The sequence below is a fragment of the Scyliorhinus canicula genome, chromosome 15, assembly GCF_902713615.1.
Source record: "Scyliorhinus canicula chromosome 15, sScyCan1.1, whole genome shotgun sequence".
NCBI classification, from domain to species: Eukaryota; Metazoa; Chordata; class Chondrichthyes; order Carcharhiniformes; family Scyliorhinidae; genus Scyliorhinus; species Scyliorhinus canicula.
In genome coordinates, this window is record NC_052160.1 from 1,860,532 (window position 1) to 1,880,052 (window position 19,521).

A 19,521-nucleotide genomic window follows, 5' to 3' on the forward strand; every position below is an offset into this window, starting at 1 on the left:
AGCTCTTTCATTGAAGATCATTTTATGCAGTGGTTGGTGCGATGGACTGAGCATGCTAAATACTCTTCAAAATTAGGCTTACTCAAAATAACCAATCTCTGTGAATTAATGTTGTTAGTCGAGGTCCCAAACTGTCTTACTGAAAGCAATTTCACAATTACACATTAAGACTTTATGGAGATGCCTGTTGAAATTATATTATGTAGAAATAGAGAATATTAAAAATGACTGATCCTTTTAGCTTTTTTTTTTTAAATAATTTTTATTGAATTTTTCAAAATACAAACATTTTAACCCCCCCTACATTTACATTTAAATTATAGCAAAACAAAGTCAAACCCCCCTACTTAACAAGAAAAAGAAAAAAAAAATCCCCCCCCCCCCCTACCCGCGCGTCCCCCCCCCCCCCCCCCCCCCCCCCCCCCCCCCCCCGCCGGCGAACCGACAGTCAGACCAACTTATCATTTCTAGCAGCGTCCTCGGGCAGGCCTTGCCCGTGCCACCGCCGCTACCGTACTTCCTTCGTCGTTGTCCCCCCTCCCCCCCCCCCTCCCCCCCTCCCGCCCTCCCCTCCCCTCCCGGGTTGCTGCTGTCATGGCCTCAGTTTCTATCTCTGATCCAAGAGGTCTAGGAAGGGTTGCCATCGCCTGGAAAACCCCTGCACCGACCCTCTCAGGGCAAATTTGATCCTTTCCAATTGGATGAAGTTTGCCATGTCGTTTAACCAGGTGTTAACACTCGGAGGCCTTTCGTCCCTCCACTGAATCAGGATCCTCCTCCGAGCCACCAAGGACGCAAAGGCTAATATTCCAGCCTCCCTCGCCTCCTGTACCCCCGGTTCCACCCCAACCCCGAAGATCGCAAGTCCCCATCCTGGCTTGACCCTGGACCCCACCACTCTCGACACCGTCCCTGCCACCCCCTTCCAGAACTCCTCCAGTGCCGGACATGCCCAAAACATATGTGCATGATTCGCAGGGCTTCCCGAACATCTAATACACCTGTCTTCACCCCCGAAAAACCGACTCATCCTTGTCCCCGTCATGTGGGCTCTATGCAGTACCTTAAATTGAATGAGACTTAGTCTCGCACATGACGACGACGAGTTGACCCTCTCCAGGGCGTCTGCCCATGTCCCGTCCTCTATCTGTTCCCCCAGCTCTAACTCCCACTTATCTTTCAGCTCCTCTACCGGTACCTCCTCCACCTCCTGCATAATCTTATAGATGTCCGAGATCTTCCCCTCCCCGACCCAGACCCCTGATAGCACCCTATCACTCGCCCCCCTATCGGGAAGCGCGGGGAACCCCTCTACCTGTCGCCTGGCAAATGCCTTCACTTGGAGGTACCTGAACGTGTTCCCCGGGGGGAGCCCAAATTTCTCCTCCAGCTCTCCCAGGCTCGCAAACCTCCTCTCTATAAACAAGTCCCTCAGTTGTCTAATACCCGCCCTCTGCCAGCTCTGGAATCCCCCTCCTGTGTTTCCCGGCGCAAATCTGTGGTTCCCTCTTAGTGGTGCCCCTATCAGACCTCCCACTTCCCCCCTGTGTCGCCTCCACTGCCCCCAGATCTTGAGGGTGGCCGCCACCACCGGGCTCGTGGTATACCTCGTGGGAGGGAGCGGCCATGGTGCCGTTACCAGTGCCCCTAAGCTTATGTTGCCGCAGGACGCCCTCTCCATGCGCTTCCAGGCTGCCCCCTCCCCTTCCATCATCCACTTTCGTACCATCGATGTATTTGCCGCCCAGTAATATCCTGAAAGGTTGGGTAACGCCAGCCCTCCACTATCCCTACTCCGCTCCAAAAAGACCCTTCTAACTCTCGGGGTGCCATGTGCCCACACATACCCCATGATACTACTCGTTACCTTCTTGAAAAAGGCCCTGGGGAGGAAGATGGGCAGACACTGGAACAAAAACAAGAACCTCGGGAGGACCGTCATTTTAACTGACTGCACCCTCCCTGCCAGCGACAGCGGCACCATGTCCCACCTCTTAAACTCCTCCTCCATCTGCTCCACCAGTCTGGAAAAGTTCAACTTGTGTAGGGTCCCCCAGTTCTTTGCCACCTGCACCCCCAAATACCTAAAACTTTTAACTGCTCTTTTGAAGGGGAGCCTCCCAATTCCCTCCCCTTGGTCTCCCGGGTGTATTACAAAGACCTCACTTTTCCCCAGATTTAATTTATATCCCGAAAAGTCCCCGAACTCCGCTAGTATCCCCATTACCTCCGGCATTCCCCCCTCCGGGTCTGCCACATACAACAACAAATCATCCGCATAGAGCGAGACCCGATGTTCCTCCCCACCCCTTGTCAGTCCTCTCCACCCCCCTGAACCCCTCAGTGCCATCGCCAACGGCTCAATCGCTAATGCAAAGAGTAAGGGAGATAGGGGACATCCCTGCCTAGTACCTCGATGGAGCCCAAAATATTCTGACCTCCTCCCGTTTGTTACCACACTTGCCATCGGAGCTGAATAGAGCAGTTTTACCCACTTGATAAATCCCTCCCCAAACCCAAACCTTTCCAACGTCTCCCACAAGTATTCCCACTCCACCCTGTCAAATGCCTTCTCCGCGTCCAGCGCTACCACTATCTCCGCCTCCCCTTCCACTGCTGGCATCATAATCACATTTAACAATCTCCGGACATTTGTGTTAAGTTGGCGTCCCTTCACGAACCCCGTCTGGTCTTCATGGACTACCCCTGGCACACAGTCCTCTATCCTGGTTGCCAGGACCTTTGCTAACAGCTTGGCGTCAACATTCAGGAGGGAGATGGGCCTGTAGGACCCGCACTGGACCGGGTCCTTGTCCCGCTTCAAAATCAAGGAGATCAGGGCCTGCGACATTGTTGGAGGCAGAACCCCCCCCTCGCGCGCCTCATTGAAGGCTCGCACCAGCACTGGACCCACCAAGTCCACAAATTTCCTGTAAAACTCCACCGGGAACCCATCCGGCCCCGGCGCCTTCCCCGCCTGCATCTGGCCTATCCCTTTAATTAGCTCCTGCAGCTCTATCGGCGCCCCCAACCCTTCCACCAGCTCCTCCTGTACCTTTGGGAACCCCAATTTGTCGAGAAAGTTCTTCATTCCCCCTCTCCTCTTCGGCGGTTCAGACCTATACAATTCCCTATAGAAGTCCCTAAAGACCCTATTCACCTCTTGCCCCTTCTGCACTACATCCCCACCCCTCTCTCTCACTCCCCCAATCTCTCTGGCTGCATCTCGCTTACGAAGCTGGTGTGCCAGCATCCTGCTCGCCTTTTCCCCGTACTCATACGCCGCACCCTGCGCCCTTCTCCACTGCATTTCCGCCTTCCTAGTGGTCAGTAGGTCGAACCTGGCCTGCAAGCTACGCCGCTCCCTTAATAGCCCCTCCTCTGGCGCCGCCGCATATTTCCTATCTACTTCTAGGAGCTCCCCCACCAGCCTCTCCCTTTCCTGCCTCTCCTTCCTCTCTCTGTGTGCCCTTATGGAGATCAGCTCTCCTCTAATCACTGCTTTCAAGGCCTCCCAGACCGTCCCCACCTGCACCTCACCTGTGTCATTCGTACCCAGATAGTTCTCAATGCCCGTTCTCACCCTTCTGCACACCTCTTCGTCCGCCAACAGCCCTACATCCAGGCGCCACAACGGGCGTTGGTCCCGCGCCTCCCCCATGTCCACGTCCACCCAATGTGGTGCATGGTCCGATATCGCAATGGCCGAGTACTCCGTGTCCTGCACTCTCGGTATCAGCCCCCTGTTCAATACGAAAAAATCGATCCTAGAGTACACTCTGTGGACGTGGGAGAAAAAAGAATACTCCCTCGCCCTAGGCCTACCAAATCTCCATGGGTCTACCCCTCCCATCTGCTCCATGAACCCCCTTAACACCTCTGCCGCTGCCGGCCTCCTATTCGTCCTGGAACTCGATCTATCCAGCCCAGGGTCTAACACCGTATTAAAGTCCCCTCCCATGATCAGGCCCCCTGCCTCCAGTCCCGGGATGAGGCCCAGCAGGCGCCTCATAAAACCCGCGTCGTCCCAGTTCGGGGCATACACATTTACCAGTACCACATTCTCTCCCTGCAGCCTACCCCTCACCATCACGTACCTGCCCTCCTTGTCTGCCACCACCTCTGCCGCCACAAACGACACTCTCTTTCCCACCAAAATCGCCACCCCCCGGTTCTTGATATCCAAGCCTGAGTGGAACACCTGTCCCACCCACCCCCTTCTCAGGCGGACCTGATCTGCTACCCTCAAATGAGTCTCCTGCAGCATTGCTACATCAGCCTTCAGTCCCTTCAGGTGTGAGAAGACCCTTGATCTTTTGACCGGCCCATTCAGCCCCCTTACGTTCCACGTGATCAATCGGGTCGCAGAGCGACCCGTCCCTACTCCCTGTCGATTAGCCATGTCTTGTCCCTTGCTCGCCCCGGGTCATCCCTTCTTTTCTGACCCGCTTCCCATAGCGATGGCCCCCCCCCCCCACCCCCCCCGGCTCTCCCCTTCTCGTCCCTGGTCCTTCTAGCAGCAACCCGGTGTCCCCCCCCAGTCCCCCCCCCCTTTCCCCCCCCCCCCCCCCCCCTGGCTAGGACCCCTCCTAGCCGCGATGTACCCCACATCGTACTCCCGAGAGTCAGCTGGTCTCCGCTGACCCGGCTGCTCCTGCCACATTCCGACTCCTCCCGGTTCACCCCATCTGCGCCCGTGAAAGATCCCCTTAAAACCCCCGAGAAAGACCCGCATAATCAACCCGCTCCCCCCCGTCCCGTCTCCCCCACTTAACGATATAAATACAAATACCCAATGGCAACTAAATACATAAATACTTAACTACATACTTAAATAACAAAATAATTAACTAACTATCAACTAACAGTGTGCCCAACCATCACCCTCCATCAAACAGTATAAATAACCGCAGATAACCATAACCCGAAAAGAAAAAAAAGAACAAAAAAAACCCCCCCCAAGCACCCAAAGAAAAAGGGTAAGAGGGGTAAATAACTAAGGGAAATTGGAAACGGGAAAAAACACCCCATAAGAAACCAACGACCCACAATAGAGATTTCAGCAGTACAAATATACAGAAACACCCAACAACTCGAAACCTTCAAAATATTCAGAAAAGTCAACCGTTCGAGAAAAAACACCCCAAACACTCCACGAAACTGTTACCCAGTTCCGACCTGGCCTGAAAAAGAAAAGGGCCACTTGCACAATCAAGAGTCCCCCGGCGGCTACGACCGCCGGTGCTCCCAGGTTTTAGTTCGTGTCCAACTTTTCCTCTTGTACAAAGGTCCAGGCCTCCTCAGGGGACTCGAAATAATGATGTTGGTCCTTGTAGGTGACCCACAAGCGCGCCGGTTGCAGCATTCCAAATTTGATCTTTTTCGCGTGTAGCACCGCCTTTGTCCGGTTGTACCGGGCCCGCCGCTTTGCCACCTCCGCACTCCAGTCCTGGTACACCCTTACCGTCGAGTTCTGCCACTTGCTGCTTTTCTCCCTTTTAGCCCACCTCAGGACTTTCTCTCGATCACTTAGCCGCTGGAACCGCACCAGCACCGCCCTCGGGGGCTCGTTTGCCCTAGGCCTCCTGGCCATGACCCGGTATGCCTCTTCCAATTCCAGGGGCGCCGGACCGGCCCCTTCCCCCATCAGGGAGCTCAACATCTCCGCCACATATCCCGGGAGATCCGACCCCTCCAGGCCTTCTTCCAGGCCCAGGATCCTCAAATTTTTCCTCCTCATCCGAGTGTCCAGCTCCTCGAAGCGGCTCTGCCACTTCATGTGGAGTGCCTCGTGCACCTCCACCTTTGCCCCGATGACTGTGGCCTCCTCCTCCCTCGCGGCCATCTCCTGCTGCAGATCTTTAATCGACGCCTCTTGGATTGCCTGGGCTCCCACCAACCTGGTGGCCGTCGCGTTCATGGACTCTAAGAGTTCCACTTTCATCTCCGTGAAAAAACGGAGGAGAGCGGCCTGCTGCTCCTCCGCCCATTTCTTCCACTCCTCCGGTGCACCGCCGGCCGCCATTTTGATTTTCTTCCCCCGCTTTTTTTGGGGAGCTGCTGCCGTTTTTCTTGCCGCTCCACTCCGGGTACCGACCATAAAATCGGTCTAGTTCTCCTCAGGGGACCTTCCCCCACCGGGATTCGTTTTTTCAGCGCCGTTGGGGCCCTCCAATTGGCCCAAAAACACCTTTGTTGCAGGAGCTTCCAAATGTGCGGCTTAGCTAGTCATAGCCGCAACCGGAAGTCTCCTTTTAGCTTTTAATCAGAAAAGCATCTCATTCTTTTATTTGACATCTTCAAGAATGACTTCAAAAGGTCAGCATGTCAATTTATTATGAGCAATCAGAAGATATGTGGAAATAAATGACATGACAAATCCTATTAAAAGTGGCATCAACAGCATCTCCAGTCAGTTGGCACGTTGGCACATGTTTGGATGGTTTAATTTTTTTTGCATTTCAAATTATTGGAAGTGTGAGTTGATGATGACATAGCGAAAGTAACAGGGCATCTGGGGCACGATTCTCCGCTCCCCATGCCGGGTGGGAGAAACACGGGAGGGCCGGGCGACTCACGACACGCCGCCCTGGCACTCCCCGTGATTCTCCCACCCCCTGCTCGGATGAATTGCCGCTCGCCATTTTTCACGGCGATCGGCGATTCTCCGGCCCGGATGGGCCGAGCGGCCTGACGTTCCCGACCGGTTCACGACGGCGGCAACCACATCTGGGTGCTGCCATCGTGAACATGGCGCCAAAGTTTCACTTGTGGCTTGTGGGGGGCGGAGAGGGGAGTGAGCAACACAGCCGTGCTCGGGAAGGGACTGGCCCGCGATCGGTGCCCACCGATCGTCGGGCCGGTGTCTCCAAGAGACGCACTCTTTCCCCTCCGCCGCCCCGCTAGATCAAGCCGCCACGTCTTGTGGGCCAGCGGAGGGGAGGACGGCAACTGCGCATGCGCGGGTTGGAGCCGGCAGCCGTCGTGACATCAGCCGCGCATGCTGGTTGGAGCCGGCCAACCTGCGCCTGCGCGGCTGACGTCACTTAGGCGCCGCCATCACGTCATTCTCGGCGCGCTGCCTTGTGCAAGCATCAAGGCCCGGCGGCTGAGATTTACGGAGCGCCGCTCCTAGCCCCCTGGGGGGGGGGGGGGGGGGTGAATAGGGTGCGAGGAGCGGCCTCTGATGCCGTCGTGAAACTAGGCCGAGGTCACGACGGCCTTCCCAATGCCGCGCGGGAGCGGAGAATTCCGCCGCTGGGACCTGAATTAACTATGTCCCCCCTCTCCTCCCGCCTCAACTAATCAGATTGCAGAATTGTGAAATTAACAGTACAAGGGCTGAGAAAGATTGGGTGAATTCAATTTCAAACCAAATACAGAAAAAATGATAAAGAAAGGATAGGACGGTTCGATTAAGAGAGAAAGAAAAAAGATACAGATAGGAAATATTTAAAATTATTTAAATTTGACATTTTAAAATCTCCAACAACAATTAAAACCCAAAGGACTGAGTGTTTGTACCTTTAATTGCCTTCTTTCCGAGGTTGCTTGGCAGTAAGCAACAATAATCACAGTAAAAGCATATTTAAGCTTTTAATTACTAGCCCAAACTATGTGAGCTGGGTTTGCTTTTGAATTTGAGAAAGGTTCAGTTTGTATCTATAATACCAATAGTAGAAAGTCATGAGATTCAATGCCTTTCAGTAGTGAGGAAGGGAGTGAATTACTGTTTATGCAGAGCAAGTGGTGGAGTGCAGTCACTGTGAACTGCAACATTTGGGTATTTACTTTTAACTGCACATCTTCTCAGTGCCTTAAGTTGCTTTTCCATTTGTATGGAAATGCCTTATGGTTACTTTGACAGCAAATCTTGGGCCATCGCAATTTGGCATGCTGTGCCATAATCATTTCTCCTTCCTCTCCTGAAGGTGTTTACTTGTTATATAGTGCTCTGAACACTGCGAGTCTCCGTAGTCTTTCATCATGTGACTATTGGCCATTGTAATGGGAGCAAAGTGACCATCAGAAACCTGGGGGTGGGGGGCAGGGTGGGCATTGTGGTTTTGTTTGTTTAGGTCCTGTACCAGACATTCATGTTGACGTGCTTTGTAGCAGGAGTCACTGGATCTCAATCTACAATAAAAACCTGAGCTAATTTTCTACCTCCCACCTCATAAAGCACAAAGTCCAATCATAGCTCCCCAACTGTTGCCATGGTTGAGATAATTTATCTCTACTCAACTTGGTCTGGTTTTAATAACAGAACAACTAGTATTTTGCTTTCTTTTCAATATTATACATTATCTGCTTATGCTTCTGGAACTGATCATAAACAGTTAGCACCATAACTCAATGAGATCGGCAATTAGCCAGGGTCCATGAGGGAGCATAGGCCTCTCTCTCTGTTGGAGAGAGACAAGTGGTTCAGGATCACCACTTCCTATCAAGCAGGGGACTGGAGAGAGTTCTCCATCAACTTCCATAGCTAGCGTGGGGTTCAAACACACTGTTGGTGTCATTCTAAACCACACTCTGGCCACCTAGACAACCTTTCTGAAATAATTTGTTCAGAAGATGCTTTTGTTTTCATTGCAATATTGAACAGAGCTGAACACATCAAATCCAGTCCTTGGGGAAGCGACGGTTAATTCCACTTTAATTGAATTTGGAATTATTAATGTTTACAATGAACAGGATTTGTAAATTTTATCCTGCTGTCCTAGTAAAGTGGCAAACGCATTTATTTAATTATATTTGACAAGTAACATCTCCCAAACTTCAGTGAAATGGAGGAATTGGCTTGGCAACAACATATAAATCATTATTTTCTATTTTTGAGACGTGAAATGAAATTAAAAGTGTGTTTTCTCAGAGCTAATGATGAAAATTCAATCAGCCTGAGCAGAAATGATACAGAAACATATATCTGGTCCTTGTTTATTTCTATCATAGCTAGTTTAAACTAATGGGGGCCAAATGCAAGTTCAAGGAACCCTTTCTTGACATATCGAATCTGCACCGACCTCTGAAAGAGCACCTGAGACCTCGCCCTATCCATTTATTCCTTTATTCTTCAAAAAACTATCTATCTTTATCTTGAAAACATGTAATGAAGGAGCCTCAACTGCTTCACTGGGCAAGGAATTCCATAGATTCACAACCCTTTGGGTGAAGAAGTTCCTCCTAAACTCAGTCCTAAATCTACTTCCCCTTATTTTGAGGCTATGTCCCCTAGTTCTGATTTCACCTACCAGTGGAAACAACCTGACCGCATCTATCCTATCTATTCCCTTCATAATTTTATACTTTTCGATAAGAACCCCCCCCCCCTCCCCCACCCCCTCCCCCCCACCCCCTCCCGCATCCTTCTAAATTCCGAGTAGAGTCCCAGTCTACTCAACCTCGCCTCGTAATCCAACCCCTTCAACTCTGGGATTAACCTAGTGAATCTCCTCTGCACCCAATCCACCTAACCCGCACATCTTTGGACTGTGGGAGGAAACCGGAGCATCCGGAGGAAACCCACGCAGGCACGGGGAGAAGGTGCACACAGTCAGTGATCCAAGGCCGGAATCGAATCCGGGTCCCTGGCGCTGTGAGGTATCAGTGCTAACCACTCACTTTGGACTGTATTTGAGGTATGGTTTTTGGTGAGTAATCTATTCCCATGAGAAACTTCAGCAGCTTCATTGTGTTTGCCAATATTGATCAGAAACCTGTACACCGCAATTGGATGCAACATTTTTCTAGTGGAACCAGATCAGTTTTGCAGAAGTGGATCTGTTTTGAGTCCCAGAACGGGGCTAAGGTACTTGAGTTAAATGTTTGATTTGAATGTGTTTAACAGTAAAACATTTGGGGCGCGATTCTCCGCAAATGCGGCGAGTCGTAAAGGCTGCTGTGAAACTGGCCGTGTTTCACGGCAGCCTCCGCGCCCCCTCCCGGGACCCGATTCTCCCCCCTGAGCAGGGCTAGGAGCGGGGCCCCGTGAAGCACGGCATCGCGGACTTAGCGACCGTCGCTAAGTCCGCGCGCCAAACGTCACGGCGGCTGACACGCACGATGACGTCAGCCGCGCATGCGCTGGTTGGACGGCTCCAACCCGCGCATGCGTGTGGCCGTCATCTCCCTCAACCGCCCCGCGGACTGATCCTGCGGGGCGGCGGAGGCACCGATCGCGGGCCCATGCGCAGTGCCAATCGTGGCCCTGGATGCCCAGAACGGGCATGTTGCGGCCGTTTTTACGACGGCAGCAAGCAGGTGTGTTTGCTGCCGTAAAAATGGTCGTAAAGGCCTGGGCACTCGGCCCATCGGCCTGGGGAGAATCGCTGTTCGCCGTAAAAAACGGCGAGCAGTGATTCGTGTCGTGGGGCGGGCGTGGGGGGGGGGGGGATAGCGGGAGGGCGTGAAAAATGTCGGGGACGCCCTCCCGCTAGTCTCCGACCCGTTGTGGGCAGCGGAGAATCGCGCCATTGGAATTTTTAAAAATAAAAATGCATTGTGATCAAATATCCAAAGAAGTTTGCACATTCTCCCCGTGTCTGCGTGGGTTTCACCCCCACAACCCAAAGATGTGCAGGGTAGGTGGATTGGCCACACTAAATTGTCCCTTAATTGGAAAAAATAATTGGGTACTCTAAATTTATTTTTTTTTAAATATCCAAAGAAATCTCTCAATACAATAACCCATTTCACCAAATTATTCTATATTTTTAGAATTTCAGAGAATTCTGACCTAAAGGATACATTTTTAAGGAAGGATTGTGCACTGCTGTAATTGAAAGGAATCAGAAATGCCAATGTGTCCAATTTAGCTGATGTATAATTTCCCAAATTGGACATTTTGAAAATGGTTGATGAACCGCGAAATGTGAAACACCTGCAGTCAGTCCACAGTAAGAGCAACACTTCACAGAACAGTTCAATCATTATGAACAATTCCTCCCATGAAAAAGGAGCAATTATGTTTTTTTTTGGAATTGGATCTATTTATTTTGTCTTGCCTGCACTGACATGTACTAAAGGCATCACCTGGATAATGACTTACTCTTGTAAAATAGTCCCACAATTCAGTTTTAATCAATTTCCCCATGAAAACATTGTTTCCGCTCAAGACCTCGGTTTGGTAAAATTCCTGACCCAGGCTTGTCTCCTGGCCTCCAGGTTGCCTTCCTGCTCTGTCTGGTCACAGTTTGATTGTGGCTGGTCCGTTTGACAATTCAGGATCTGCCGAATTGTTGATGCAAGCCCACGTCCTGCCTCACAGATATTGCTGAATCAAAGTGCATTAGCATCAGATTTCCGGTTCATATTTTTAAACTTTGTACTAGATTAACCTTATCAGACAAATTAAAATTAACTCTGGTCAATGAAGCTTATCAATTGACAACCTGGCGAAAGTGGTCTGAAATTGAGAGGGATTTTATTTCTCGAGACAAAATAACAAAACGAGGTTCAGATTAATGTGATTAAACAGCCATATTTTATAATAATGAAATTCAATGGGCGGGCTTCTCTGATCCTGAGGCTAAGTGTTGACGCCGTCATAAACGCCATCGCGTTTCCCGACGGCGTCAACATGGCCTCAGGATCAGCAATTCTGGCCCCTACAGGGGGCCAGCACGGCACTGGAGCGATCCACTCTGCTCCAGCTGCTGATCCCGGCATCAACTGGGCGCCACGCGGTCCGTGCATGCGGAAGAAAGGAGGGCCCCCAGCCCGAGAGCCTGGCCTGCCGATCGGTGGGTCCCGATCATGGGCCAGGCCACAACGGAGGCCTCCCCCCCCCGGGGTCGATACGCACCCCCCCCCCCCCAGGCCGCCCCCGTACCCTTCCACACCGAGGTCCCACCAGCTGAGAGCAGGTTAGAATGGCGGCAGCGGGATGCAGCGGTTTTTGTTACGGCCACTTGGCCCATCCAGGCCGAGAATCGCCAGGGGGGCCCCGCAGAGCGACCCCCAACCGGCACCGCGCCAACCGCGTCAACCGCGCCGATTCTCCGCTCTGCAGAGAATCGGTTCCCAGCGTCGGGGCAGTGTGGCGCGATTCGTGCCGATCGCGAAGATTCTCCGGCCCGGCCCTGGGCTGAGAGAATCCTGCCCAATGTTTTTTTCTGATTCTTAAAGCTGATTTCCAATGTGTTTGCATTACTAAATATACAGTTGACAAAATCTTACCCAAAATTGAGATTTGGTGAACTAATGGATTGATATAAATCACAATCAGATTGAGCTTGAAGCAGTTTCCAATGTTCAGACATCAGTTTTGACCTTGTTTGTGATGAATTGACAGAGATAAATCTTTCCAATCAGTATTCCATCACCGGAATCAATTCCTTGGCAACAGCTGATGATTTGATGCAGCTGATTGCCTATAGACTTCATAAATTATTAGATAAGCCAAATAATGGGTGCGATTCTCACAAAAGGGAACAAAGTGCTTGAGCGAGCGCGTTTAGCCGTGTATTTCCTGGTGGTCGCAATGCCGAGAAACACACAGGACTGAATTCTCCGCCGTCGGAATGCTCCATTTTGCCGGTAGCACTGGGGGTTTCCGACGGCATGGAGCTGCCCCATAATGGGGAATCCCATTGACCAGCCGGTGGAACCGAGCATCCCCCCCCATCCCGAGCGCACTATGGAATGATCCCTTGCCCCCAACACGCACACACCCAACACGCACACACCCAACACGCACACACCCAACACGCACACACCCAACACGCACACGCCCAACACGCACGCGCCCAACACGCACGCGCCCAACACGCACACGCACACACCCAACACGCACACACCCAACACGCACACACCCAACACGCACACACCCAACACGCACACACCCAACACGCACACACCCAACACGCACACACCCAACACGCACACACCCAACACGCACGCGCCCAACACGCACACTAGGCACTCATGGCCCCATCGCGTGTGTGCAAAAATGCCAACTTGGCACCTTGGCAGTACCAACCTGGCATCCTGGCAGTGCCAGGCTAGCACACAGATAGCACTGCCATGGTGCCCAAATGACACAAAATCTTGACACACAAGTATGTGGAGCATTACCTCATAATAAAACTTGAAGTAATCCACAGTGAGGTGAAAAAGGGTAACGTGCAAGTTTAGCACAGGCTTCACTAGCAGCCTACTTCACACTACTGCCATTGGCCAATTTCTACCTCTGTGTAGTCCAGAGACTAATGAAAAAAGATTTGCCACTCTTGTATGAACCAAGTGGCTTCCAGTCCCTAAACTTCCACATAGCCCAGCTTGGCATCCGAATGAAGTGAGATTCGAAGGGTCTGAACTGGTGAATGGCGGCAGGATTTAAAACATTAAGTTTCTATCTCTTCTGGTGTACAAGCCCAATGCATCAAGTCATCAGTGGACAGAATCAAATTGGCCCAAAAATCCTTCAGTATGTTAATTGTTTATCAATCGTTTAATTCTATGCAGGTGGAGGGTAGTAATTGGGATTTACTTTAGCATATGTAAAGCGACACTTACTAAAACTGTTCTGTGGTTGAGCTAAGAGGTCTATTTTTATGTTTTCTCTGCAAATAACTGTACATACCGAGTAAAGACTTCAGTATCAACCTTTCTCAACTTGCTTCTGGATTATAACACATTGTGAAGTGGGGAATCTCCCCGTGTTGTCTGGCAGTTATAACTTCCCCTTCACCCTTCAGTTCAAAACTCTACTGCAAAGTGGGGGAAATGTGAGCTGATGCTGACAGCAAGGAATCTTGGTGAAATACAGAAACAACAACCTATCTCCTTAACCAATGAGACTGAGGGAGAAACAAACGGCGGGATTTTCCTGTTCTTCTGACTGGCGGAATCGTCCAGTCCCACGAAGGTCGACCCCCAAACGCCGTAGACTTTGGTGGGATTGGAGGATCTCACCACTAGCCAATGGCAAAGCTGCACCTCCGCAGGAATATCCATCACGGCAAAGCTGCACCTCCGCAGGAATATCCATCACGGCAAAGCGGGACCATTCAAATAAACTAAATGCTGACAATTTGAAATACAGAGGGGTAAATATTGAGTTGTCACCCCCTAAGCTAGGCTAACATTTGAGTGCGGTATTGAGAATGTGCTGATTGGAGGATTTTCAGACAAGCTGTGAAGACAAAGGATGATCTGTATGTTCGAATGGACATAAGAGATTGCAGAGGCAGAGAAATCCTCTCAGAGTCCTGACCAGAATATTCATCTCCTTGTTCCTTGTGCATTAGTAAAACTGTGGCACTTTCCCATTTGACAGCAGTCATCACAATTCAGGAAGAAATTCATTGGCTTTGAAGAACTTTGGACCAATTGAAAATATAAAAGGCGATAAATACAAATGCAAAATAAATCTAAGTTTGTCACGGACTCCAGCCCTGCATCCGGAATGAAAATGAAAATGAAAATCGCTTATTGTCACGAGTATGCTTCAATGAAGTTACTGTGAAAAGCCCCTAGTCGCCACATTCCGGCATCTGTTCGGGGAGGCTGGTACGGGAATCGAACCGTGCTGCTGGCCTGCCTGGTCTGCTTTAAAAGCCAGCGATTTAGCTGAGTGAGCTAAACCAGCCCCATCTGCTCGATCTCAAGATTCCTTCCGCGTGTCGTCTGTGTTATTGTTGTTTGTTGATCCTCACAGTGACTGGATATTGTAAACTGAGTAACGGCAATGCTGACTTCATTCACTATTCTTATACTTTAGGTTGCATTTTTGCTCCTAATTTTCATTTCACTTTCATAGCTGATATTTTACTAATCCGCATAACCTCTGATCCCCTTATTAATCAAGAACCTATCGATCTCAGTCTTAAAGACACTCAGTGATTTGGCCTCCACAGCCTTCTGCGGCAAAGAGTTCCACAGATTCACCACCCTCTGGCTGAAGAAATTCCTCCTCATCTCTGTTTTACAGGATCGTCCCTTCAGTCTGAGATTGTGTCCTATGGTCCTCGTTTTTCCTACTAGTGGAAACATCCTCCCACGTCCACTCTATCCAGGCGTCGCAGTATCCTGTAAGTTTCAATAAGATCCCCCCTCATCCTTCTAAACTCCAACGTGTACAGACCCAGAGTCCTCAGCCATTCCTCCTACGACAAGCTCTTCATTCCAGGGATCATTCTTGTGAATCTCCTCTGGACCCTTTCCAAGGCCAGCATATTCTTCCCAACACTGCTCATAATGTTCCAAATGGGGTCTGACCAGAGCCTTATACAGCCTCAGAATAACATCCCTTGTCGTTACAAAGGTTGTATTTCAAAATCAAATCTGTTGAGGGCAGCAGAGGTTTTAATGCTGCTGGTTTTTATTTTATTTTATTTTCTTTAAAACTTTGCCTTTCAGATATTTACCAACCATCCCTTTTCAAGCTCCCATTTGGTTAGGAGTGGACTAATTAATTTCCATTTGAGATTCAAAAGCTAAATCGCTGGCTTTGAAAGCAGGCCAAGGCAGGCCAGCAGCACGGTTCTATTCCCGGAACCAGCCTCCCCGAACAGGCGCCGGAATGTGGTGACTAGGGGCTTTTCACAGTAACTTCATTGAAGCCTACTTGTGACAATAAGTGATTTTCATTTCATTTAATCTAATATCAATGCGGAATATACGTTCCACACGCTTAGGGGGAAATCAAACACTGCAACAGATTGGCTGATTTTTCAAAAAAGTAACTCTATTGAAAATGTTTCACCGTTACTCTTAATACCTACATTTTAGTGTTTATTTTAAATTCTCCACACCTGAACAAAATATTTTCTCGTCTGAAATGTAGACAAACAACGTGATCCAAAGCTTCTGTAACATTTGGCCAGTCATTGGGGAATGTGTACGATTATTTCAGCGTAGACCTGATGTAACTGAATATAAAGCTATTAGTTACCATTCAGAGATGTCTCATACTGTCCGTTCTAAATGTCACTGTTTTGCTGTAACTTCATTTGAGAAATTTTTTTAAATTTATCGTGGGTTTAAGTAAATTGGATCATAATCCTGACAAAATAATAATCCAGGACGATTCTGGGCGCGATTTAACGGAAATGAACAAACTCTCTTGTTGAGCGCGGTTAGCCGGGAGTTTCCTGACACTCACAGTGCCAGCAAAGACCCTGTTATGCAACGGGACTCAGCATCAATTTAGGGCGCCTGTGGGGTACGCCCCACTGAGGCCGCACAGGGTCGCACACAGGTGGCACTGCCAGAGTGTCAGGCCAGCAGTGCCAGGGTGCCATCAGGCATGCCAGGATATCACCCTACCCAGAGCCCTGCCACTCAGGGGCACCTGATCCCCTAGGAGACTTTCCCAAGTGCCGGTACTACTGGTCCCCATTTGTGGAGAGCTGTACTAACTGGCACTCATTCGGGGTCTCCTAGGCATGGGGGTTAGATCCTGCACCTTGGGTAACTCCGTTAATATACAGATTAGTCTGATCTGCATCGCACCCATTAATCACGACGACTCACGAGATCCCGTTAGACCTTGCAAAGTGTGGCGAGCCGGGTAAATCCCGCAAGAAGCCTCTCACAAGATTTGCCTCACGTATCTCGCTCCAGTTTGGGCGTGGAGCTGCCGTTAGATTTTACCGTCTATTTTATGGACAATGGATTTTGCACAATGCCGGTGATGTTTTAGTGTAATAGCTCGAGGTAAGTAAAGTGCAGGTAAAGTTTATTGCGGTTTGCAATCCCATTAACTCTGTAAATTGTTGACATCTTTGGCCATTCCGATAATTGCAACTTAAATTTCAGCCTGGGATTCCTGTCCGATTGATGGATTAAACTGCAGAGTTTAATTATGTGGCAGAAATTCAGAATCAATTTGATTTGTCTGAAACTCTTAGCAATGACTTACAGTGACAAGATAATTGTCTTATTACAAGATAAAACTGACCTAATGTTAGAACAGTGGCAAATTCGACAATCAATATTGACAGTTATAAATAATAATCTATCAAGTGAACCATGTTGTTACTTTACAGAATCATCGGTGGCTGTATCGAAAGCAACCTACTTTAGAGTTTGTCTGCTTGTGTTGGCGAGCGATTGTGTTGCTATGAACCTGCAGCTTTGTGTAATGGAATCCACTGAACTAATTGTCCATTTCCTTTTTAGTCTACGGTCACAACATGAAAAGCAGCAATGATTTCGTTGGTCGGATTGTCATTGGTCAGTACTCAACAGGTGCACCAGAGTCCAACCACTGGCGCCGTCTGCTGAATGTTCACAGGACCTCATCAGAGCAATGGCACAGCCTCCGCTCCCGTGCTGAGTGTGACCGGGTCTCCTCGGCATCACTGGAAGTGACGTGATGGGAACCCCTCACCCACCACCACCATGCTGAATCTTGCTGGTGTTGTCACCAACTGGACGAAGAAAAGGCAGCATTAGCTCATGTTTCTTGGCAAAGGAAAACATCCCCTTGACTTTGTCTTTGACTTGTAATGTTAAAAACAAATCTGTGCGGCATTAAACATAGCAAATTTATTTTGGAGAGCTAACAAAGGGATTCATTCAAAACCATATTGTTAACACACTGTCACACATCACTATCAGAAGAAATTATTGATTTAAGGTGAATTTGGCGGTCCCTATTATACACTTAAAAAGATCAATGTGAGCTTCCTTGGTGTAAGTGATGAAATAGCTTAAATTTGAATTTTATTGATGGGGTTTGTGTTTGTGAAAGCCATCAATATTTGAAAGATTACTGTTAGTCTATGGATATGACTGTAATTATCTCCAGTGCTCTATGTCATTCCACCATGCTTATCAATAATCAAAACCAGCCACCGATAGATTATCGGTACATTAGATAGGTATTTGAACACAGTAGTGTTGTAATGAAGAGCTGAGATCCATAGAACTTTCCATCAATTGTGCAAAGCTCTTGTATTCCTCGTGTCAGGGTATTTTGGTAGAATGATATAGATACAACATATTATACAGATAGTCTTGTGTGGTTGGTATTTAGTATTTGAGTCCTTAGCTAGAATGGTGTATGGCTGTAATTCTAGTTATCCAGGCGGAAGGTTGTCGGTTAAAAGCTTTTGCCATCTGTGTTTTAATAGATGCTTATTCACAATTTCAGAGCATATTGTTTTGGTTCAAAGTATATATTCAAATAAAGCAAATGTATAGGTGCCATGAATTCATTTTGTCACGCGATTCTGCTGATGAAGAAATTACCTGTGCCCATTATAAGCCGGTTGGGAATAATTTGGCATTGGGAATGGCTTAGATAAATTGTATTATTTATTATACTATTCAGGATAGAAAAAGTTTATTTCTATGTGGGTGTCACAGATATAATATACATGTTCAGTGTAAATTATAATGTACTTGTATATGATAGGCTGTGAATGAGTATTAATTAAAAGTAAACTTTATATTGCCAATATATTCTTTTGAAATTGGTGAAGTACTTTAACATATATTTATTAATATAAAGGCTAAATGATTTACTAATCCGATCTCTAAGGTTTGAATCTAAAATGTAACAGTAGAGAACTGTTTAAACTGATCCTGTGCCTATTGGATAAGGCGTTTGGCTTTGGTGACTGCAATGAAACAAATCCGAAGATTGTAGGTTTGAATCCAAGCGTGACACTTTATACAGAAATCTGGTTAAAATTTCTAAAAAAACTGAGATCTTTCTCATCTGTCAAGGGCGGCACGGTGGTTAGTACTGCTGCCTCATGGCGCTAGGGACCTGGGTTCAATTCCGACTTCGGTCACTGTCTGTATGGAGTTTGCACGCTCTCCTGTGTCCATGTGGGTTTCCTCCAGGTGCTCTGGTTTACTCCCACAGTCCAAAGATGTGCAGGTTAGGTGGATTGGCCGTGATAAATTTCCCCTCAGGGTGGGGTTGCAGTAGTAGAGTGGGGAATTGGGCAAAGGTTGGGTGCTCCTTTGAAGGGTCGGTGCAGACTCGATGGTCCGAATGGCCTCCTTCTGTACTATAAGGATTCTATGAAAAGTGTACAAATCCAAAAGTGATCATCTTTGGGGATTACATTCTGGAATGTAATGCTGTTGCCCATATTTAAAAGTATGCATATTTGTATATGCTTATGTGCGCAGTAAAACAGCTGTGACAATCCATTAATTATTCATCCATCAAGTTCAATCTGATCCTGTACTAAATAATCAAGAAATAAATTCAATTTAAAATGGGCAAAACACTTATTTCAGAATGAAAAAAACGTTATTTCATAGACTTGGAGCGGAGCTGAAAGATAAAAGAGCATGCGGAATCATTCCTAGGGGTTAAGATTGTCATTTTGTATCTCTTCTGCTATTTATTTCTATTATTTTCTATGGAAATACAAATCAGAAAGAAATAGATTGTTGATTTGCTATCACCCTTTTTACATCATTACACAAAGTCAAAATCTGAGCCTAGTAGTTTTCAACAATACCCCAATAATGTTCAATAGTGTTCAACAATACCCAACAATGTTCAATAATGTTCAACAATGTTCAATAATGTTCAACTATACCCAATAA

At 48.3% G+C, this 19,521-nt stretch overlaps 1 protein-coding gene across 1 annotated transcript in view; it reads left to right on the forward strand.

Annotated features, from left to right (window-relative positions):
• syt17 (synaptotagmin XVII) overlaps nt 1–18,411 on the forward strand; it is a 96,554-nt gene extending 78,143 nt beyond the window's left edge. The window contains exon 6 of the mRNA XM_038820855.1: nt 17,128–18,411. Within this exon, the coding sequence (XP_038676783.1) occupies nt 17,128–17,324 (197 nt within the window). The 3' untranslated portion in view covers nt 17,325–18,411. The remainder of the gene's footprint in view (nt 1–17,127) is intronic.
• Nucleotides 18,412–19,521: the final 1,110 nt, after the last annotated feature.